The 23,717-nt window shown below is 37.3% G+C and overlaps 1 protein-coding gene and 1 long non-coding RNA gene across 7 annotated transcripts in view; one reads left to right on the top strand and one right to left on the bottom strand.

The window, feature by feature from the left end:
- Positions 1–1,026: 1,026 nt before the first annotated feature.
- On the bottom strand, positions 1,027–2,541 carry LOC144615631 (uncharacterized). Its single transcript, XR_013553994.1, has 2 exons — positions 2,459–2,541; positions 1,027–1,199 (listed from the first exon to the last, which is right to left on the bottom strand). It is a non-coding gene; the product is annotated as an uncharacterized LOC144615631 (long non-coding RNA).
- A 140-nt stretch (positions 2,542–2,681) lies between these two features.
- The window catches only part of AKAP9 (A-kinase anchoring protein 9), a 153,695-nt gene continuing 132,659 nt past the window's right edge, over positions 2,682–23,717 (top strand). For all 6 annotated transcript variants that reach the window (XM_078442477.2, XM_078442478.2, XM_078442480.2 and 3 more), the window contains exon 1: positions 2,682–2,963. In XM_078442477.2, the coding sequence (XP_078298603.2) occupies positions 2,916–2,963 (48 nt within the window). In that variant the 5' untranslated portion in view covers positions 2,682–2,915. The remainder of the gene's footprint in view (positions 2,964–23,717) is intronic.

A 23,717-nucleotide genomic window follows, 5' to 3' on the forward strand; every position in this document is an offset into this window, starting at 1 on the left:
GCTTTGTTTTAGGCAATGTGAAGGGCAAATGATGGTGAGAAATGTTTAGTGGCATTGGTAGCTGGTAATGTCTTCTAATTAGGGAAGAAGCAAAGTTGTGAAGATTGACAAAATGGTGAAACAGCAGCATAGATACTGTATTTGGTTTAGCAGAAAAATATAGATGAAAGTTTTGTCTGAATAATTTTTGACCAGGTTATAATAACAGTTTAATATCATACAATCTTGTATCTGCATAGAAGACCTGTCTCCTGAACTCCAGACTTAGAGACCCAATTGATGTCTTTGTGACATCAATTCTTGGATACCTAATATGTGTCTATAACTTATGTCCAAAACTGAACTCTTGGTCTCCTCCAAATTTGCTTTTCCCCATCTCACTTACTGGCAATTCCATCGTTTGATCAGGCCAAAAACATTGGAGTCAGCCTTGATTCCTCTCTGTCTCAAACTTCACATTCAACATACAACTCCTATGGCACTATTAGTTGCATGTTCAAGATATATCCAGATTCTTATTTACCATCACTACGACTGTCCAAACTCCCATTATCTCTTGTCTGGATTACTGCAATAGCATTCAAACTGATCCCCCATAGGCCATCCTTATAACAGCCATATGTACTTTAACAACATGTGCCAGATCATGTCACTCATCTCAGCATTCTCCAATGGCTCTGTCTCACTAAGAGTAAAAGCCAAAGTCCTTCTAATGACCTTCAGAACTCTATAGGATCTGGCCTCCTGTTACTTCTCTGACATCATCTCCTACTGTTCTCTTGGATCACTCTACTCTAGCCACCCTTATTTCCTGCTTTTTCTTTAATATGACAGCCATGCTCTAGCTTCAGGGCCTTTAGACTTACTATATCCTCACTTATCCCCATGGCTCATTCTCTCATCTCTTTCAAATCTTTGCCCAAATACCTTCTCAGGGAATGGATGAATGAATGATGTGAATAGGTGCCATCAGGAGGCATCAGAGCACTAGTGCCACATGCCCTTCTAACAGAAGTCAACACATAATTACCTTTCAACATTTATTGAACACCTATTACATATAAAACAGATGTGTATGATTGGCCGGTGTTAGTGAAGGGAAACGTTGAACTAATCTTGTTGCTTTAGAAGGTTCTTGAACATATTTAGCACATACTGGAGCAAACAGCTGACTTCCGTAGTCACTGAGAGAGCAGTATCTATTAACAAGCAAATATCTTGTCAGATAACCTAGGGCTTCCACCTTCTAGGCAATCAGGATCTACAAACGTAATCCTTCAATCCAGGCAGTAATGAAATCACTGCACGATTATAACACCTGGTTCTAGTCCCAGGTTGACTCTTAGCTTTGATTGGTGACTAAATTACTTCTCTTATTGGCTCAGTTCTTTTATTCTTATGATAAAATATCTAATCTCATCCATTGCCCAATTCAGGTTAAGGCAACAGGTTAGTATACACTTAGGTGTTACAACTGGCACATATATGTATGCATTGTGGAATTTGAGAATACAAAGTCTTTTTTAAATGTAAGAATTTCTAAATTAGAGCTATTTAAAACTAGTCTTCAGGTTGTGGTAGACTTTAAAACTTTAATCTTTCCACTTTTAATCCTATTTTCACTAGCACCACTTCTGTGGTTGAACTCATAGCTTATTTTAGTTCACGCCTGCTAGTATTTGAGTCCACCCTAGCTCAAAACAAAGGAGAAACATGATCAGCCTGAGTTGTCAAGCTGAGACATTAACATGTGTAGCTCACCTCAGAAATGCCTTTGAGGGTAAGACAGGCAGTCACAGATATTGACTCACATATATTAACAACCCTTCCAAAACTTCCAGGTAAGCCGAGGGAGAATCAGTAACTTGTTCAAGGTCATTCAAGCTAGAAAGTGTATACTGGCTTTTGTTCCCAAACCAGGTTCCAAAGCCGAGGTTCCTTTCAGGACATCATTGCTAAGAGGGAGATCCAAAGAGGAGTGGAAGGAGAATAAGCTATGGTTGGATACTTCTAAATGTGGTGGAGGGAACAAAGAGATCATAAAATCTATTTGGGGCGGCGTGTGAGGTGGGCCTTGAAGGATAAACCGGAGATTGGGCAGGCCGGTGTGGGGAAGAGCGAGGCGCTTTCAGCTAACGAAGTAATGAGAGTTGCTGGCCGATCTCCCAGTTCTTCGACTGGAGGAGTCGCTCTAGGTTGAAAAAATAACGTCCGGTGGGTCTTTTCTTCTCCCCCTACCCCAGTCTTTTCCTTTGGAGCTTTTCAACGGTCACCAACTTCACCGTTAGGCATATATTATTTTTATAACTTGAAAAATCTCCATGTTTTAAAAAAGCGACCACTGAGTCCCTTGCACAGTGGGTGGAGATCCCGCCAGACCCAGGCACACCCCCTCTCTCCCAGCTCCTTAGCCCGGCAGCCACCAGGGGAGCGTTTGTCCCCGGGGAAGGGCGCTCACCCCTGCGGTGGTTTTTGTCTGTGGGAGCCGGACTCCGAGCAAGGGTTCTGGCAAGGGCGGTCCGGGCCTTGGCTCGCCAATCTGGCGGGGGCGGGGCGGCACGTGGGGCGGTGCCGCGGGCGCACCTGCCCGGCGCGGCGGGGCTCCCGGCGGCTGCGCGGACCGACGTCTTCCCTCCTCTATTTCCCCCTGCCTCCCGCCTCCCGCCTCCCGCCTCCCGCCTCGCCGTGTGTTTACGTGGAGACGAAGATGGCGGCGACGGTGACGGCGTTGCCCGTGCGGCTGAGCACGGTCAGCCAGTGAGCTCGTAGACTGGTTCCACTTTGGGCGGAGGGAGCGCCAGGCCCGGCCCTACTCCCTGGGACCGCGGAGCTTGCGGTCCCACCTCTGTCGGAATCGACCTTTCCTTTTTACCCCCGACCTTCCCTGTGTTCCCCCAGCCTTGTCTGCAGAGGCCATGGAGGACGAAGAGAGACAGAAGAAACTGGAAGCCGGCAAAGCTAAGGTAAGAGAGCCGGAGGCTGCTGGGCCCGTGGTGGGAGGCGGTGGCTGGAAAGGGGGTGGGAGAGGGCCTGGGAAGCGGAGATCGCAGTCCCGGTTCGCTGCCCGGGAGGGAGGTGCCGCAGGATCTGAATTTTCCCCTTGCCTTCTTCTTTCCTTTTTCCAATTAAAAAAGCCTGGTATTACTACCTAGCAGAGGATACTTCCGTGATGATTGGGTAGTGTGTCTCCTTTCTTGTGAATGCCCAAATTAAGTCCCCTCCTTTACTGTATTGCTATAAGCTGGTATTTATTGCTTCTAAATCTCCAGCCTTTCAGTTTTAGGGAGTTCCCTGGGTAGTGCAGGCATTGTGCTTTTCAGGGTGGGGATTTAGAGCTTTTCTTTATTTGGTGGGGGATTTGTACGCTGATCATCAGCTTAGCTTTCTTTGGTGGCACGCTGGCACTCTTGCATATGTGATTGGCCTGTGACAGCTGCCTTAGCAGTGGCTTGAGTGTGCCACAAGTGCCAGCTGTGAAGTTCGCTTAGGGGTGTTTTTAGAAGCGTAGCTTTGTATATTTGTGTTTGGAGGTCTTTGTCATGGCATGCGCTTTTGTATTGTGTGGAATGTTAATGCAGTCTGTGAATGGAACTGCGGGAGACGAAAGGTTCCATATTATAAGCAACACCTATAGAATTCCTTCTTTAAATAATTGAATTGTTATCTATGTCTCTAGGAATCCCTATTTTATGTCTGTGTGAAAGAAAAAAACGTAAAACAAACAATACAAGACTATGCACAGGTACTATTTACTGGGCTTCGTGAAAAATTTAATATAGTCAAGATATAAATAAAATAGCATATTTCTTTTAAAAATTACATATTCGAGTATATCTTCTAGCTGGCTTCAAAGGCCCCCTTCCTCCTTATGACGACGTTACCTTTTATAGTTTATATTCTGTCTTATTAGAAATAATTGTCAGCAATCATACTTGGACCACAATTAAATTATAATATTAACTTTTTTCTGTCTTCCTCTCCTTTCCAACCTAAAAATAAAAGAAAGGGGATCTATGATTTCAGTAATCATTGAAGGGTCATACCATGGAGGGATGCCATAGTAGATGCTCAACACAAGTTTTTTAAATGAATATGCATATAAACCAGCTTCATATTTCTGAAATACATTTGGCTTTCCCATAAGTTTCTTCTAAGATCAAAGCTTAAGTGCTTTTATGTTACCAGGTAAATTATTATTTTAAAGTCTGTAAATGGAGGAAAGGGGGAATCATGACATCTTCAGAAGCCCAGAGTTGCTTACATTTCTGCAACCTGAGGGTCTGAGCAAGCTCTGAATCCAAGAAGGTGGAGGTAAAATGTGTGCCTCCTTTGAAAGCATAGATATTCTAATTAGACATTTTGTTTGTTACTTCAGAATTTGGATTCCCTGCCCCCAGAAGCATCTTTCCTAAAGATATATATAAAGCAGTCTTACAAAACATTGTTTACTTTGGGCCATGCGTATAATAATGGATTTATTTAAATTGATGTGGCCCCACCCCAAAAAATTCTGGTTTATTTGTATGTGTGTTTTGTCCTTCAAAACTCTGCGTGTAGGTTAAAAATCTTTTTCTTTTAATAATCCCTTTTATTGTAGAAGATTATCGCCTCTAGAGTTGAGCCCAATTTTTCTAGTCAGAAATCTGTCAGATTTATAAGGCAGGATATGTTTGTTGGAACGTTAGCTGTATAATGTAGAAACACTGGAAACAACATTCATAGAGAATATTCGAATAAATTGTTTTTTCAGCCATATCATGTAAGTTTGGTGGAATATTATACAGCCATTAAGATTATGAAGACTGATAGAATATGGAAAATAGATTGAAAACAGCATCATCAAAACTAGTGTGTATACATTATTTTATTTGTAGAAACTTGTGTGCTTTTAGATTAGGACTTAAAAACTTTGTATTGTAAAGTCATTTAGCAAACCTACATTGAACTCCTGTTTTATACCAAGAGTTGGAAATTTAGAGGTGGTGACAGTCTCTGTTCTCAAGTTGCTCACAGTTTAGTGGGAGAGACAGACATTGAGTAAGAACAATGAAAGAGAAGAACAGTAGGATTTTGGATGAATTTTTTCATTTGTAAAAGTGCGATAAATGTTGCTACCTTGTCTAAGACTACTTTACAAAAGAAGGTTCTTGATATTGATGCAGCCAGGCATGGTGCCTACTACATAGTAGGTTCTCAATAAATATTTGCCTAATGAATGAATGAGCAGAATAACCATGAGTCGTTCATAGTACTACTTTACTAGCAAGTTATAATTTAATAACAGTAATCCAGAATTCCCTTAATTGGAAATTGTTATAGCTGGCCTCAGAAATCACTTAAAATGATTATTCCCAAAACTTATTTAGAAACTTGGTTTTCTAAATGGCTTGTTTATTCATTGGACTTAAATATTGTATTTGATAATACAGTAGTTTTACGAATCACAATTTCTGCATTTTTTTCTTAGTGTTTGGTAAGCTAGTCATTGAAAAATTTCCTTTTTGTATCTAGACTTTATAAATGATTATTTTTATGACTTGAGTGCAGTATAGTATGCTTTATAAAATATTTTATAATAACCAAAATCTGCAATGGTAGAATAAATTCTGGTATATGTAGCCATTAAAATAATACTACGAAGACTTTGAGTTGGGAAAATGTCCACAAATAATGCCAGGTTAATAAAAATGTTACCATAAAAGATGTATGTACATATGTATATGTGAAGACACTTGAAAAAAATGCAGAGATATAAATGATGGTTCTCTCTTGTGTGGTGGGTTATTGGCAATTTTGTTTTCTTTACACTTAGTATTTTCCAAATTGTCCACAATATATTTCTTTTAGGATTAGTAAAACATGTTTAAATGCCATTTTTAAATACAGTAAAAGCTTATCAAATACAGTATAAGGAAGAACTTGTTATATTGTAGTATGGTTATTACAGAGAATAAAAAAATGCACAGAATAAACTAGGTTTCCAAAGGACCCTCAGTTTGGTGTAGTCCTGCAACCTTAGTTCTTGTTGCTTGTATTACATATTTGGGAGCCTATAGTAGACTTGCACAGACTCCCTTTCTGTTTTGTAGTTCTTTTTTCCTTGCTGTCTATTCTCATTGCTGTGGTCACAGTCATCTTGCCTTGCTCCATCTGATCTGCTTCTTCCCCTAATTTGCTAGTTTAGATTTGCTGTGACTAGACAACCCAGTAAGTGAGTGTGATAGAATGGTTTATAAAAATCAAAATCAATGGAGCCCAGTTAGTGGGCTTTATGACAGTTCAGTTTTTCTACTACCTGTTGGTTTTTTTGGTTGCTCTTGGGTCCTCAGCTACTTCCTCGGTATTAATGTAGCAAGAAGCCGGACCCATGGAGATGTGAGACATTACTGCATTATTAAGTAAATATTTTCACAGCTGGACCAACCCTGTTTACCGGCTGCTAACAGGGATGGCACTACATAGGCTGTCCTTGTGTTAAACTACTTTAAGTGACTTCATTTTTTTTCCAAGTGAAATTATTTACACTGTTATATAAAGAAAGTATTGTAATGTTAGTGAACAAAATTAGAGGATAGTTGTGTATTTAATATTATTAATGTTATTACTCCTGTAAATTCACATTGGGTATACTTGACATTCTATCATGTAGCAGAATACAGTAAAACCAAAGTTTTGCTATTCAGCATTGTATGTAATTGGCATTATTTGGTGAATAATTATTATTGCTTTTTTTTTAATGTTTATTTTTGAGAGAGAGAGAGACAGTGCAAGCGGGAGAGGGGCAGTGCAAGCGGGAGAGGGAGACACAGAATCTGAAGCAGGCTCCAGGCTCTGAGCTGTCAGCATGGAGCCTGACGCAGGGCTTGAACTCACGAACCATGAGATCATGACCTGAGTCAAAGTCTGACCCTTAATCGACTAAGCCACCCAGGCACCCTCATTTGGTGAATAATTATTAAAATTTTTGCCTCTTGCACTCAGTAGTAATTATGTGATTTTTGTTTAATGAGCATTTTGAAGAGTAGTGCCAATTGTATGCAAAAAAGGACAGTGCTCTGTGCAAGCTGTATATTAGGTTATTGACAGCTAGACTTTTCAGTTACTACTTCCACTCTGATAGACAAAGTTACTTATGGTGTAAAATTGTTCTCTGCATATTTCAGATACACTGCTCCACTACTAAGAAAGTTGCTCTTCATCCTTGTTTCTTTAAAATTTTCTTTTTCTTTTTCTTTCTTTCTTTCTTTCTTTCTTTCTTTCTTTCTTTCTCTCGAATCATCATTTACTGTAACAGTTGTTCATTGTGACTTAAAAACTAATTCATGACCTTCAGGCTTTGTTGAAAAACAAAATATCATTTTTAGGTTATGAGCCTTAAGAGGGATAATACGGAGAAAAGAATGAGTAGAATAAGCTTCTTAAAACGTATATTGAAGAAAGGTTTCTAAGGCAAATCCAAGAAATGTCAGGAATCAGATCAGATGAAAGATCCAACGAAGAGAGATTTAACAAGCAGGTCCCTCGTGTCAGTGAAACTGAAAGCTGAATGAGAACATGGAAGAGAGGAAGTGAAAAAGATAGGATATATCCAAGTGATTAGAATACCACTTGCCCAATAGACAAGATTGGACAGAAATTATTTTTACTAAACAAAAACTTTTAATGCATAAAGGTTGTAGGAAGAGCTAAACGATGTCTGCAAAATAGCTCTTATAGGCCTACTGATTACTGAAATGTAAACAAATTTCTAGTATGGAACTAGAAAAAGTTCTCATGGTAAATTATTAAACGTTATATGATAAGGAACATTATATTTCTTTAAGACACCACTAAAATTGAAATTAGCCATTTCATTGGTTAGCATCTCTTTTAAAACTTTAATTTGGAAAAGCTTCAGAATTTTAAAAAGTTTATTTATAGAGGCTGTTTTGCATCTGGGGTCTATATGTGTGAGAATTTATAATACTGCTACTTGGCATACTAGAAAAGGCACTAGGACTTTAGAGACATTTATTTGCTTATTTGTTCAGCTGACATTTTTGAACGCCTACAGTTGCGACTATGGACTTTTACTTAGCAAGCATTATTTAAATTATCACAAATTGTGTACTTTATGATCTTTGAGAGTAATCCTGTTGCAGGACATGAATCTCAACAGGTGTTGTGAAGAATAAGTGAGATAGTGATTGAGAACTTTTTGAGTTCTCATGCTAGATACAAAGAAGCTGTGATTTTTTAAAATTGAGATGAAATTCACATAACAAAAATTAACCATCCTAAAACAATTCAGTGGTATTTAGTAAGTACACAGTTTGTAACCACCAATTCCATGTAGTTCCAAAACATTTTTATCATTCCAGAATAAAACCTTGTACCCATTAAGCTGAAACTCTCATTCCCTCCTTTTACCAGTCCTCAGCAACTACCAATCTGCTTTCTGTTTCTGTGTGTACCTATTCCAGATATTTCATATAAATGCACTCCTATAATGTTTGACCCTTACCGTCTGGCTTTTTTCACTTGGTATAATATTTTCAAGGTTCATCTGTGTCGTAGTATGCATCAGTATCTCAGTTCCCTTTTATGGCTGAATATTCCATTTTATGTAGCATTTACTACATGTTGTTTATTCATCCATTGATGGGCATTTGAGTTGTTGCCACCATTTGGCTATTACGAATAGCACTGTGATGAGCATTCATATATAAGCATTTGAGTACCTGTTTTCATTTCTCTTGAGTATATACCTAGGAATGGAATTACTGGATCATAAATTAATTCTGTGTTTTTTTAAGGAATTGCCAAAGTGGTTTTCCAAGTCAGCTGTACCATTTTACATATCCACCAGCAGTGTATGAGGGTTCTAATTTCTCCATATACTCACCAACGTTTGTTTTCTGTTTTGTTTTTTTAAATGTTTATTCTGAGGGAGAGAGAACATGGGTGGGGGAGAGGCAGAGAAAGAGAATCCCACGCAGGCTCCCCCCTGTCAGCACAGAGCCTGATGTGAGGCTTAATCTCTGGAACTGTGATAACGTTACCTGAAATGAGCTGAAATCGAGAGTCAGACACCTAACCAACTAAGCCAGCCAGGCCTCCCTGTTCTCTATTTAATTATAGCCATTCTAGTGGTGGGAGGTGGTATCTCATTTGTTTTGATTTGTGATTTTCTTCCTAATGATTGAGGATGTTGAGCATCTTTTCATGTACTTTTTGGCCATTTGTCTATCTTCTTTGGAGAAATGTCTATTCTAAAGTCCTTTGCTTATCTTTTAATTAAGTTGTTGCCAATTGTTATATAATATTATATTTGTATGCATTTTTTTCTGCGTACAGAGAATGAGAATACATGTGCTTGGGCAGACAGTAGAGGGGCAGAGAGAGACATACATTTCAGTAGGATCATCTTCCATCTTTTGCTTGTTTGTTTATTTATTTTGAGAGAGAAAGTATGAGTAGGGGAGGGACAGAGAGAGAAAGAGGGAGAATCCCAAGCAGGCTCCACACTGTCAGCTTGGAGCCCAATGTGGGGCTTGAACCCTTGAACCTTGAGATCATGACCTGAGCCAAAGTTGGATGCTTAATCAACTGGACACCTTGGTGTCCCCATCTTGCTTTTTTTTTTTAAGCCCTTAAAAAATTTAAACTTAAAAAAGTTTTAAAGCAATTAAACTGTTGCTTGCTTTGAATAATAGGTTCTTGGTGAGTTGATTAGAGCGTGATGCTAAAGTTTGATTTCTGTGTGGGCCAGTGAGTCATTCCATTCCCCAGCCAGCTGTTTTACAAGTGCATGCAATTGGTCCAAGGGGCACCTGTTGGGTTTTTGGCTTGATCGTAAAAAATCCAATCCATTTTTACTGTGGGAACAAAATAACCCAATCTTGTTTAGTAACAAAAGGGTCTGTCATTTTCATATGTGAACACACTTGATCTGTACCAGTATTTCACTAATATATTTCCCTTTTACTATTAGTGTTTTTGTGGTAGTAGTCATCAAAATATACTTAGGGTACTTAATGTGATCTTGTATGCTGCATAGAGTTTAGGTTGATTTGCACATGGATTTGACTCTATTCATTGTTCCAGAAGTTTTTATATGTTATTTATTTGTTTTTTGCTTAGGTTATTTATTTAAGTCTATAGATTATTTTGTACCATGAGAAATTCCTTTATCCTTTTTGTTCATGAACAGTATAATGTTTGTTTTAAGTTGACATCAGGGTTATGATTGTTATTGTAGTATATACTGTTCACTTAGACTTTTATGTGGTCTGAATGTTTTTCTTTTTTCCCCCTTTGAAGAGATCATTTCTTAAAGCCCCAAAGTTACTATTTCGACTAGTAAAAACTACACTAAACTTTAGTATTTAAAATCCTAATCTGTAAAAATTTGAATTTGTAAATTGTATTGATTGAATATGTTCTCTGATTTACAGTTCTCTGAAAAACAGGGTATAAAATCTAGAATCATTTTCCTTCTCTTTTCCCCCCCTTTTTTGGATAGTGAACACACTACAAAATTCCTTGTTCACTAAGAATCATTTATTGTGGTCTTTGAGATTAAGCTATATGTATTCCTCAGGAGTCTCACTTTTATTCAAGTTGATATTGCCTTATTGTTTTCCCAGGGAAGAAGATATAGTTAGGGACCAATCATAAGTACAAATATTTGTTGTCCATATTTATCAAGAATCAAATTTAACATATGAAAGTATGTGAAGGAGATGCAGGGGATTGCGATGGACTTAGGGCAGTGGTCCCATTTAATTAACACACCATTTATGGTCTGTTGACTGTGCATATGTATGTTGATTTCGTAAGTCAAATAAATGAGTACATACTCTAAAGGACAAGGTATTAGAAAATGTGTAAAAACTGCAATATCTGCTGGAAGTTTACATATGAAATAATGGGTTTTGGCTAAATATTATGGAAACTATTTTCTATTCATAGACAACTTAAGAATACTGGAAATATTTGTAGGTAAAAGATTTTACATTTTCCCAATTAATATTTAAATTTTAATTTGCATAAATTCCTTTTGTAATGAAAATATTTCTCTAAGCCTTTTTACTCAGTGACTTCCCTTTAATAAGAGCTCACTTTTCCACTTCAACCAATAGCACTTATAAAGTTTGAAAAGAAGAGAATAATTCAGGATATATATATATATGTATGTGGGTTTTTTTAGTTGAGAAGAGCATGTATTAAACTTTTTTTTTAAGTTTATTTTTTGAAAGAAACTGAGACAATGTGAGTGGGGGAGGGGCAGAGAGAGAATCTCAAGCAGACTCTGCACTGTCAGAGGCGGGGTGAACGTGTGAAACTGGGAGATCATGACCTGAGCTGAAACCAAGAGTCCAGCGCTTAACCGACTGAGCCACCCAGTCGCCCCAAGAAGAATATATAATTTTAAAATTCGAAGGATAAAAATCCAGTATAAGTCATTTTAATAGGCCTCAGGATTTTAATCTTAGGACAGAAGAGTCTATATAAAGTATTTTTTTCCTTTAGGATTTGAATTTAAACTTAAAAAAAATTTTTTTTAAGTTTATTTATTTTTGAGAGAGAGAGTACGCAACCAGGGGAGGAGTAGAGAGAAAGGGAGAGAGAATCCCAGCAGGCTCCATGCAGTCAGCACAGAGCCTGACTTGGGGGCTTGGTCCCATGAACTGTGAGATCATGACCTCAGCTGAAATCAAGAGTTGGAGGCCCAACCAACTGAGCCACCCAGGCACCCCAGAATTTAAACTTTTTCGATGCTCTAGAGTTCTTTTGTATCTCATGTGCCATCATATTTATGAGGCCTAGTAGTTTATACCTATTCAGAAAGCATCAGTTGAAAACTAAGATCGTCTGAAGTATTCTGGGATTATTTTCCTATGTCCTGCAAACTCATAACCCAATCCTGTTTATTGTTTTTTATTTTTTATTCAAAATCTTTCTCATACTTAGCCTTTTTCTTCCCATTCTAATACCATTCAATCAGTACCCAGTAAAACCAGGCCCACTTTACCTCACTTCCCTGGCACTCTCCTTTACCTTTCAGATCCAAATAGTCACCATATTCTGCTGGTTTTACCTTCTAAATATTTCTTGTGTTATCCCCACTTCTGTTCTTCATTGTCTCTCACTTGGACAATGGGAAGGTTGACAGTGGAAGAAAGAATATAAATTCAGTAATAATAATAGCTACTAATTATTGAGCACTATCTCATGCTAGTAGACATTATGCTAAGGATTTTATATTTATTACCTCATTTAATACTTACAGCTGTTCTAAGAGCTGTGGATAACGTTGCTATTCCTATTTTACGGGTGGGAAAACTCAAGAGGTTAAGTCATTTGCACAAAGTCATAGTGGCAGAGCAAGGATTGAAACCCAGTCTGTCTGACCCAAGAAATTTTGTCCTTAACTTCAACCTTACATGTGCTTTTAAGTCTTTTTTTTTTGTTTTTAAGTTAGTTTATTTATTTTGAGAGAGAGAGAGAGAGAGAGAGAGAGCGCGCGCCAGCCATGGAGCAGGAGGAGCAGCAGAGAGAAGGAGAGAGAATCCCAAGCAGGTTCTGTGCAATCAGCACAGAGCCTGATGTGGGCTTGATCTCACAAACCTGTGAGATCATGACCTGAGCTGAAATCAGTAGATGGGTACTTAACCGACTGAGCCACCCAGGTGTCCTGGTAATTGTTTGTTGTGAAGGATAAGGAAGATCCTATCATCTGAATGTTTGTGTACCTCCCCAAATTCATATGTTGAGATCCTTACCCCCTTGTTGGTAGTATTAGGAGGCGGGGCCTTTGGGAAGTGATTAGGTCATGAGGGCAGAGAGAATAGGAGAGTTTGAGTGAAATGGGTGTCTGAGAGGGGCACCTGAGTGGCTCAGTCGGGTAAGCCTCTGACTTGAGCTCAGGTCATGATCTTGCTGTCTGTGAGTTTGAGTCCCGCAAGGAGCTCTGTGCTGACAGTTCACAGCCTGGAGCCTGCTTCAGATTCTGTGTCTTCCCCTCTCTCTGCCCCTCCCCCACTCACGCTCTCTCAAAAATGAATAAACATTACAAAAAGAAATAAAGAGATAGGAAATGTGGGCATGTTTGGAGGGAAAGAGCTATTTGAGTAAGATGAAGGTAAGTTTTGTTTTGGATATGTTGAGTTGGAGGTGCCTATTGGGCATCCTAGAGGAATGGTCCAGTGTAAAATTGAATGTGTCTGCAGCTTCAAGACAGAAGCCCATGCTAGAGATAAATATTTGGTTTGAAGATACTCGCTGGCACTCTGGGAATGAGGGGTTCACTCAGGAAGAAGACTAATGCAGACTGAGTTGAATCCTGTGGAAGCACCCATGTTTAAAAGGCAAGTGAAGAAGTATCTGCACAGGACACTGAGACACGAACTGTTCACAAAGCTAGGAGTTGATGATGTCTGTGAAATGGAGAAGACAGAGTTTTAAGTAAGGAGGAGTAACTAGTCAAAAATAAGCAATCAAGTGTAATGGAGACTTGAAAAGTGACCTTTAACTTTAGCAGCAATTGGTCAGAAAGGGAAATGTAGAATTCAGATTGGGAAATGAATGGGAATCAGGTGGTATATGCTAACTAACTTTTCAATATATTTACTGTGAAAAGCAGTATAATTGTAGTCGTTATGAGCTTGGACTAGACCAGACCATCTGGGATCAAATTATGGCTCTGCCATTTTTTAGCTTTGTGAATTTAGGCAAGTTACTTAACTTCTCTATGCCCCTGCTCCCATCTGGAAAGTGAGAATAAAGAATAGTACCAGCCTTGGGCTTCAGCTAATATATATAAAGCACTTAGAGTATTGTCAAATTATGAAAAGTGTTTGAGAAGTATTTTAGCTATCATCATCCTCTTCATGCTGGAGCATGGAGGGTCAAGCTATATAGCAGAAAATTAGATTCAAGACATAGGCGGGGACCAGCTAATGAGACACCATACGTGTTATTTAAAGTAGTGTGGTTTTATCCTAAAAGTAGCAAAAACTGTTAAAAGAATGTATAGGTAGTATGTTTAAGCTCTGAAGAGATTATTCCTTTCCAAAAACTATATCCCCTAGTCAGTTAGGTGTGTTGCCACCAGGTGGCAGTTCTGTTATTGTGATACAGATGGAGCAGTAAAACCATTTTTTTTAAAAATATAAAATATTGACTTGATTAACATAGCTAAATGTAAATGCCCTAATTCTAGTAGGGCTTTTTTATTCTCAAAAACCTGAGGTGTTATGTAAGTGAAGGAGAGAAAGTAGAGGGTTATTTTAAAGGTAGATTTCAAAGGAAGGTAAATGAAGTAAAGTTGGGCTTCATGGGAAACTGAAAAGGCATTTGGAACCAGTGCTGTTCTCTACATCATCTCTTATCTTTTTCACGGTATCTGATACTCCTTTTGCAAGTCAGCTTCCTTTGCCTGTACACTAGTTTACACGTGACCAAAAATTATAGGATGAGTCATCAAATCTTTCTATTTAATGAGGTTGTTTTTCACTATATACACTTTTAAAAAAAAGAAGGGGAGAGAAAATTAAGGAGTGTAAGCATATTTCTTTATAGAATAAGTATCTAGCCTAGTGGTTCCCAAACTTTGCTGCACAACAGAAGCACCTGGGAAACTTCAAACAGTTTTGAATCCTAGGTCACATTCCATCCCCAAATTAGAATATCTAGGCTGGGAGCCAGGACTTACTATTTTTTAAAGATCCTCAATATGCAGTAAAGTTTCAGTTCCAGAAGCATTGACACTTTGTGTGATCTGCAACACTGAGTGATTATACATCATGTCCTCTCTCATAAGTCAGTTACTTTCCTTGGTGTGCAACTGAGGACGTAGGAGAACTGGCTGTGTTGGATACAGAGAAAAATATTTCAGTCTGCAATATTACTAGTAGGTTTATCATGTAAATTGTACTTTATGGTTAATTTCAGGGATATTTATAGATTAATATGATTATCATATCATACACTGATTTTAGAATCCTTCATGTAAGATGCATCTTCCCTCTGTTACCTTTCTGGACATCTTTCTTACCTCCTTGTTCCCTAATTCCAGAAGAATAGAATAGACCTCCCTCTTTTCTCCTCAAACTAGAGTGTGAGGAGAGGCAGGAGTGTCACAGATGGTAGGAGCTATGAGCACTGGCTAATTTCCTCAGAAGGAAATTCTACATACTTTAAAAATACCTAAATTCATTATGTTTCACCTACAAAAAAATAAGTATAAAATGTATAGGTAAGATAAATTATTTAAAAAACTACTTTTATACTTACACATCACCCAGCTTAAGAAATATGTACATTCAAATACATTTGAAACTCTTCCCCCTCGTATAATCTAATCTCACCCCCGTCCCACCTCAGGTAACCACAATTCTGAATTTTATTGTTGCCTTGCTTTTCTCAGTCACTTATGTATACATAAACGATTTATTCATTCTGTTTTTTAAATTAATGGTATCACGTTGCAAGCAGTCTTTAGTGATTTGCTTTATGTTCAGTGTTAACACAGAGAGTGTTCTTTCCTACATATGATATTCTATTATAGGAATTTGCCTTAGTATCAGTGAGCATTTGGGTTGTTCCCAGTTTGTTTTTTTAACTACTGTTGCTGCTGTGTTAACTTTTGTCCATCTTCTGATGCCCAGCACGTGCCAAGGGCCCTGATGTGTGCAGAGATTGTGATCCCAAGATCTGTCAGTACTTGGGGAGTAGTGACTGTGTTGGGGAATGTGGCAGGAAGAGGAACTGAAACCAAAAGCAATATTTGTAATATTTGTGTTTATTACATATCTCATTACATCACAGAAATGATCTCTGACAGATGTCCTTCAGAGCTGTTGATGAACACTGGATACCTGATGGGATGGGCCATGAACCAACCAGATGTAGCAGTTCTTCTATTATTAAGTTGACTAGATTAGTTCTTCTTTTATTATCAAATTGATAATTCCTGCAAAAAGAAGATACATGTATCAGAATAGTAGCCTCTAACCTGTGGCTTATAAATGAAACCTCAAGTGATAAACTGGCATGTGTTTATGTTGCTGAGAGAAATAGTATGTTACAGGTATACCTTGATTTAAGAATTCTCCTTTGTAAAAACTGTATACTGCTTTCATTTGTTTTTAAAAGAGATTAAACTTCATAATAGAGAGAGACTAGATAAGATCAGGGCAAAGTGCCATTCTCTCACTGTTCATTGTTAATAACTGAGGTAATAGTGAGAAGAAGCAGAGGTAGATGGTGAGTGAACAGTGAAGGTGTAATGACCCGTCAGTGTTGTCAGTCGTGCTTATGAGGAGGTGTGGTAACAGTGTCTGGAGAGGCTGATGAAAGTGGCTAGGTCCCAGGACAGCTTATTCCTGGAGCTCTGCCTTCTTTCTGCTTTTTTGGGATGAGATTTGTGGTAGGTGTATAGTTGTATTATATCCTTTTAAAAACAAGTGATATTAGGGGTGCCTGGGTGGCTCTGTCTGTTAAGCATCGAACTCTTGGTTTTGGTTCAGGTGAGTTTGAGCCCCGCATCAGACTCTGTGCTGACAGTGTGGAGCCTGCTTGGGACTCTCTCTCTCCCTCTCCCTCTGCCCTTCCCCTGCTTGAGCAAGCTGTCTCTCTCAAAATAAATAAATAAACCCTAAAAAAAAAAAAAAGGTGGTATTAATTCGGTTAGTGAATATTCTTTACAGATCTGTGGGGGAGGGAGACAAAGATCTTTCAAAGAAGAAAACAATCACCCATAGTCTGAACCCACAAGTAATCACTCTTAGTTTGTTGATTCTTGGTTTCTTTGTATATTTTTAAACTTAACTTGTATCATACTCTTTATGCAATTCTGGCTTCTTTTCCCCTGACTTTATCTTGAGAGCATTTTCTCACATTAAAAATTTTTTGAAAACATTTTTGACAGTTACATAATTTACAGTGTATGATTATGCAATAATGTAACCATGGACCAGATATATAATCTTTTTTTAATAATTTTATTTATTTTAAATAATCTCTGCACCCAGTGTTCAGCTCAAACTCATGACCCCGTGATCAAGAGTTGCATGCTCTTCTGACTGAGCCAGTTGGGCACCCCATCTGTTTATTTAATTTTTTTTTTTTTTTTTAATGTGTGAGAGAATGAGTGCAAGTGGGGGAGGGGCAGAGAGAGAGGGAGACAGAGGATCCAAAGCGGGCTCAACACAGGGCTCGAACTCAGCGTACTGTGAAACTATGACCTGAGTCAAAGTCAGATGCTCAACAGACTGAGCCACCCAGGTACCCCAACTCCATCTTTTTTTTTTTTTAAGGGAACTGTGCAGATATTCTGAAGTTCAGAGGAATAATGCCTAAAATTGTTGCTTAGTGTACCTCTTTTTTTTTTTAAGTTTATTTATTTATTTTGAGAGAGAGCATGCATGAGCTAGAGAGGGGCAGAGAGAGGGGGTAGGGGGAGAGAGAGTCCCAGGCAGGCTCCACACTGTCAGCACAGAGCCCAGTGTGGGGCTTAAACTCATAAACCATGAGATCGACCTGAGCAGAAATCAAGAGTCGGACGCCTTACTGACTGAGCCACCCAGGTGCCCAGTGGTGCCTCTTTTTTAATCATTCTTTTTTGTTCAACAAATACTTATTGAGCACCTATGTGCAGGGGCATCTGGGTGGCTCAGTTGGTTAAGCAGCCGACTCTTGGTTTCAGCTCAGGTCATGATTTCACAGTTCATGAATTCAAACCCTGCTTTGGGCTCTGTGCTGATAGTGCAGTGCCTGTTTGGGATTCTCTCTCTCACCCTCTCTCTGCCCCTCCTGCTCACTTGCACGTTTTCTTGCTCTCTCTCTCTCTCTCTCAAAAAATAAGCTAAACAAACAAAAAGAACCTATGTGAAGGCACTCTTCTAGACTTACAGTATTATGTGGGCTTTGATTTTGATTAAAAATCCCTGCCTTCCTGGAGCTTATCATCTAGTTACCTGTTCAGAAATAAGTTGACCGCATAATCAGTAACATGAGCCTAAAACAGTATTTTGATAATTTTATGTACTTAGAAGAGATTTGTTCTAAACACTAAGGTCATTCTACTTTTTATTCCGTATATATCATCTTTTTTCATTTGGGATCATTTAGTAATAGTTACTGTCTATTGTATTGTTTTTTCAGTGTTTTTTTAAGCTTTTATAATGTAAAATTTTAGTTTTTCCTCCTTTATAATTGAGAGTAGGAAGAGGAAAAATGATAGGGAACAATTGAAAAAATTCTTCAGTAGAGCCCTTAAAACTAGAAGAAACCTTAAAAGATCCTTCTAATCTACCTCTTCATTGTGCAGTTGAAGGTACTGAGTTCTGCTGAGGTCAAGTGGCTTGTCCAGCGTCACAAAGCTAGCTTATTAGAACCTCTTTAGATACAGTGGTCCAGTACTCTATTGTATGTAATCCATATACTTTTATGAAACTTTTTTTTTTTGGTCATTAGGGAAATGCATTTTAAAGTGTATTTGTTTTTGAGAGAGACCGAGACAGCGTGAGCTGGGGAGGGTCGGAGAGAGAGAAGAGAGAGAGAGAGAGAGAGAGAGAGAGAGAGAGAGAGAGAGAATATGAATCCCAAGCAGGCTCCACACCGTCAGCACAGAGCCCTCTGTGAGGCTCGAACTCACGAAACCGTGAAATCATGACCTGAGCCAAAACCAAGAGTCGGATGTTTAACCGACTGAGCCACCCAGGCACCCCTGAAACATGACTTTCATTCAACAAATGTTTGTGCCTACTATGTGCCATACAATGAAATGTGTTAAAATGTGCAAAATTAAGGTGATTCCTTAGACTGCAGAATCTGTTTTCTTCTCAGACATGGTGTTCCAAAACTAATAAAAAAATCTACATTGAATGAGATTATAGTATATGAATAAGACTAGGGACTTAAATATAAATTTCTGAGGTCTTTTCCATATCTGATATGTTGGGGGCTATTTGGCACTGTTATTTGGAAAATATGCTTCAGAGCATCCTTAAAATGTTGCTTTTGTCTTCTTTGCTTTTCAGTTGCCCTACATACAAATTGTCTTTGGGTCAACTGTTGTAATCTTCTTTTTGTTTCCATAGTTAGGCCCCTGGAGTTTTGTTGTAATAGTTTGTACAGCATTCTTGTGCAACATTCATTAAGGAATATTAAAAAGGTTTAAAGGCAGAACTGACAAGTACCAATAGTCACCGTAATTAGAATTAATTAGGATTTCTTAAATTTTCTACAGCAAAAATAGAAAATGGCTCAACTTACAGCTGTTTTTGGAAACTGGAGAGACTAGATAACATTCAAAAAATATTTTATAATGTTCTTTTTGGGTGTGTGTGTGTTGTTTTGGGTGTGTTTTTCTCCCAGTCTTGTCAAAAAAGTGTTTGTTGGTTTGGTGGTTTCGTATATTCATGCCTTTAAATTTGGCATTCTGGGATTTAAAGTATAATGACAAACGACGGAGGAAAAGGAACTCAGAATGCGTGGAATATAAATTGGCATCATGGAAAAACTACTGGATTTGGAGTCAGGTGTTCTTGTTCTCTTTTGCCACTTAACTGATTATGATCTTAGGCAAGTAATGCCTATTTGTCATTAAATCTCAGCTTCCACATTCTTTTTTTCTAGTTGATATTCCCTGACCTCTCCCTACATCCGCGACCATATTAGGTCTTTCCATCGTAGGCTTTCTTTAGTACCTGTACTTTTTTTCAGAGTGCTTTTTATCTCTTGAAATGATATATTTCTGTGTTTATATATATTCTTCCTACCTCGATTAGAATTCATAGCAGTACTGTTTGTATCTGTTTGATTCATTACTACCTGCTCCGCCTTTAGCACAGTGGTGGATACATGATAGGCAGTCAATAAATATTTTTTAAATAAATGAACTACTTAATACCTGTCATACGCTGAGTAATTTCGTTCACAGATATAAAATTCCACAACCACACCTCTTACAGAAAGCCTTCTTTGAGGAAATCAGGATATGAGAGGCTCCTGTACCATCTCTTTAAAGATGTATATATAGGAGTACTTTTGTTCATGAAATTTTACACAAACTTTTGTTTCTTACAACTCAGTGAAGTAATGGGCTGGCCTTGACTAAAAGATCATACTAGTAGGACTATGTATTTTGATTCATGTCTAGCACTGTGCCTAGCACATGATAAACACTCAATGAATACTCAATAAACAAATATTACAATTAGTAGTTTTTTTGAACTGCCATTATAAAAACTTGACATGTTTTTATACCACATTTTTTAAGTTTCTTGTTTTATTGAGAATGATTACTTATAAATATTGAACTTAAGGAATAAATTATCAGTCATTTTTGTTTACTCATTTATTCATGTTCTAATTAAAGTAAGATACTTGCTTGAGATCTGAATTCGTTTTGAAAGACAAGTGTATGTGGACATAATATCTTTCCAGTAAATCTTGCAACTATTTCTGTGCCTACATATGTTAACATTTTTATAATTGGCTTCCAAATGACAAACACAGATGGCTGTAGTCTGAAGTTTCAGCATGTTTTAGAATAAATGTTTTCCCAGTAATTTAAAGTGTATCATTTCAATATCAGATGATTAGCTAATTGAGTAGAGTTTCTGATTTTTGCTTATCTGCTAGCTTGCCACTTTACAGATTTAAAATAAAAATAGCTTAAATAGCTATAAGAAATTAGATTTATGGTATGATCTTATTCCCTCTCTCACATTTTTGTGAAACAGAACTCTTGCTGAAAAACAGTTGTGGGTTTTATTTATTTTTAAAACTCAAAGTATAATTAACATACAGTATTATATTAGTGTCAGGTGTACGATATAACAATTCAGCAATTTTATATATTTCTCTGCTCTCATCAGGATAAGTGTACTCTCAGTCACCTGTCTCCCTAGCCACCTCCCCTCTACAATTTCTTCTCTGTATTTAACAATCTATCTCTTTTCTGTTCGTTTTCTTATTATTTTTTAAATGTTTGTTTATTTTGAGAGAGAGAGTGTGCGCAGGGGGGAGGGGAAGAGAGAGGAAGAGTGAGACAAGCCCAAGCAGGCTCTGCGCTGTAAGTGCAGGGCCCAATGTGGGGCTTGAACTCATGAAATAAAGAACCTGAAATAAAGAGTTGGATGCTTAACCAGCTGAGCCTCCAGGTGCCCCTGTTTTGTTTTTTTTTTTAATTCCACATGAGTGAAATTTTATGGTATTTGTCTTTCTCAGTCTTACTTATTTCACTTAATATAGTGCCCAGGAGGTCCACCCACATTGTCTCAAATGGCACAACCTCATTTTTTATGGCTGTGTAATATTCCATTGTATATATGTGCCACATCTTTCTTATCCATTTGTCTATCAGTGGACTCTTAGGTTGCTTCCTTATCTTGGCTATTGTAAATAATTCTGCAATAAACATAGGGGTGTATATATCTTTTCAAATTACTGTTTTTATTTCCTTTAGGTAAGTATGCAGTAGTGGGAGTACTGGATCATACGGTAATTCTATTTTTAATTTTTTGAGGTACCTCCATTCTGTTTTCCACAGTGGCTGCATCAATATGCATTCTCAGCAGCAGTGCACAAAGGTTTTCATTTTCTCCACATCCTTGCCAACACTTGTTGTTTCTTGTGTTTTTGATTTTAGCCATTCTGACAGGAGTAAAGTGATATCTTATTGTTGTTTGATTTGCATTTTCCTGATTATTAGTGACGTTGAGTATATTTTCATGCATCTGTTAGCCATGTATATGTCTTCTTTGGAAAAATGTCTCTTCATATCCTCTGTTCATTTTTAGTCAGATTTTTTTTTGGTGTTGAGTTATATAAGTTCTTTATACATTTTTATGAAACAGAACTCTTGCTAAAAAGCTATTGTGGGCATTATTTTTGAGAATTTTGTCTTGTTTTGTTTTTTGCCTGATGGAGGAAGAGATGGAAAGAGGGATGATTTTGTGTTTTAATTCATTTAATTGCTAATTTTATTTCTAAGACCATGGAACTTTTTTATATAGTAGAATTAGATATGCCTATTATGTCATCTTAATTGTCTGGTTCTGTGGATCAGTGCTTAAAATGATTGTTTAGTGTTGACTTTTTGTAAAAGATAAATTATCTTTTTTTTCACTCAACGTGTATTTTTTGAGTACTCTTCTAGACTTTGAATATATAGCTATGAGGAGAACAAAAGTCCTTACCCTCATGCAGTTTACCTTCTGATTAATTGTTCTGAAAATATAGTATGACTTCATATTATCAGTAAAAGACCCAAAACAGTATCTTGGTAATTTTATGTTCTTAGAAGTGAAGTGATTTGTTCTGAACACCATAATAGAACCATTCTACTTTTTAAACAAAAAATTTATTTATTTTAAGTAACCACTATCCCCCATGTGGGGCTCGAAATCTCAACCCTGAGATCTAGAGTCTTGTGCTCCTCCAGCTGTGCTAGCCAGGCACCCCAAGATCCATTTTACTTTTAATCCATATCTGTCCATTAATAACTTTTGCATTTGGGTTCATTTAGCATTGGATACTGTTGTCTCAGAGGTGTTTCTTAAAAAATAAAATTTTTTATAATGCAGTTTTAGTTTTCTCCTTTGTACATAGAAATAAATATTAAATATAAGGGTGCCTGGGTGGCTCAGGTCATGATATCACAGTTTGTGGGTTCAAGCCCCACGTCGGGTTCTGCTGACAGCTCAGAGCCTGGAGCCTGCTTCGGATTCTGTGTCTCCCTCTTTCTCTGCCCCTCCCCTGCACGCACTCAAAAATAAAGAAACATTAAAAATTTTTTAAATATTATAAATTATATATGTGTGTGTGTGTGTATATGTATATATATATAAAACAAATGGGAATTTCAAACAAAATTCTTCATCTTTATATCTTCCTCTGGGTATTTTTTCTAACACAACATGGAATTTTAAGAAGTTTCTGAAGTTGAACTTAAATATTAAAAATGTCATTATTAACATTTTTCTTAGTTTTGTGCTCTCTGCGGGATCTTTTTAAAATGTGCCTAGACTTTGATTCTATTTACAGATAATATATAATAGTGTTTCAGTTCGTTTATTTTTAATGGAGGATTTGCTATCCTCCAAAGTAGTTTAAATGCATTCCAGCAGCTTACTAATGTACAAATAGAGGCAACTGGTCTTGCATCTGTTCCTTAAGCAGGCATGAAGTAGGAAAACAGGCTAGTTGCTAAATAACTGGGGAAAAAATTTTTTTAATGTGATTTATTTTTACATTCTACAAAGTCAGTGATTGATATTTCCGATTTATGAATTAGACATATTTATTAAGTAATCACTTTTATATAGGTCATACTTTCCTTCATCAGCAACAGACAAAATAAATATAAAATACGCTGTATGTTATTCTTTGGGTTCTGGTATTTGTCACATATTTTGATAGTTAATATCAGCATCATTATTAAGATTGCTTTAATACCTCATATCATATGTGCTTGGTCTAAGTAGTTATATAATTAATATACTGATACTATATTTCTTCTTTTTAAGACACAAAGGGGTTTACACCTGTTCCTATGCTTTTGTTTCTTTCCTCTCAATGATCAAATAGCTCAAATTACATTTAATAATTGGTGGTTAGTTGTTGCTTCATATAAAATTTAGAAAATTTGTTGCATAAAAAAGCAAATTTTGAATAAGTATAAGGAAAAATACCTGTAATCTCCAATCTGGAGAGATACCAAA

Source organism: Panthera onca, chromosome A2 (genome assembly GCF_046562875.1).
Source record: "Panthera onca isolate mPanOnc1 chromosome A2, mPanOnc1 haplotype 2, whole genome shotgun sequence".
NCBI classification, from domain to species: domain Eukaryota; kingdom Metazoa; phylum Chordata; class Mammalia; order Carnivora; family Felidae; genus Panthera; species Panthera onca.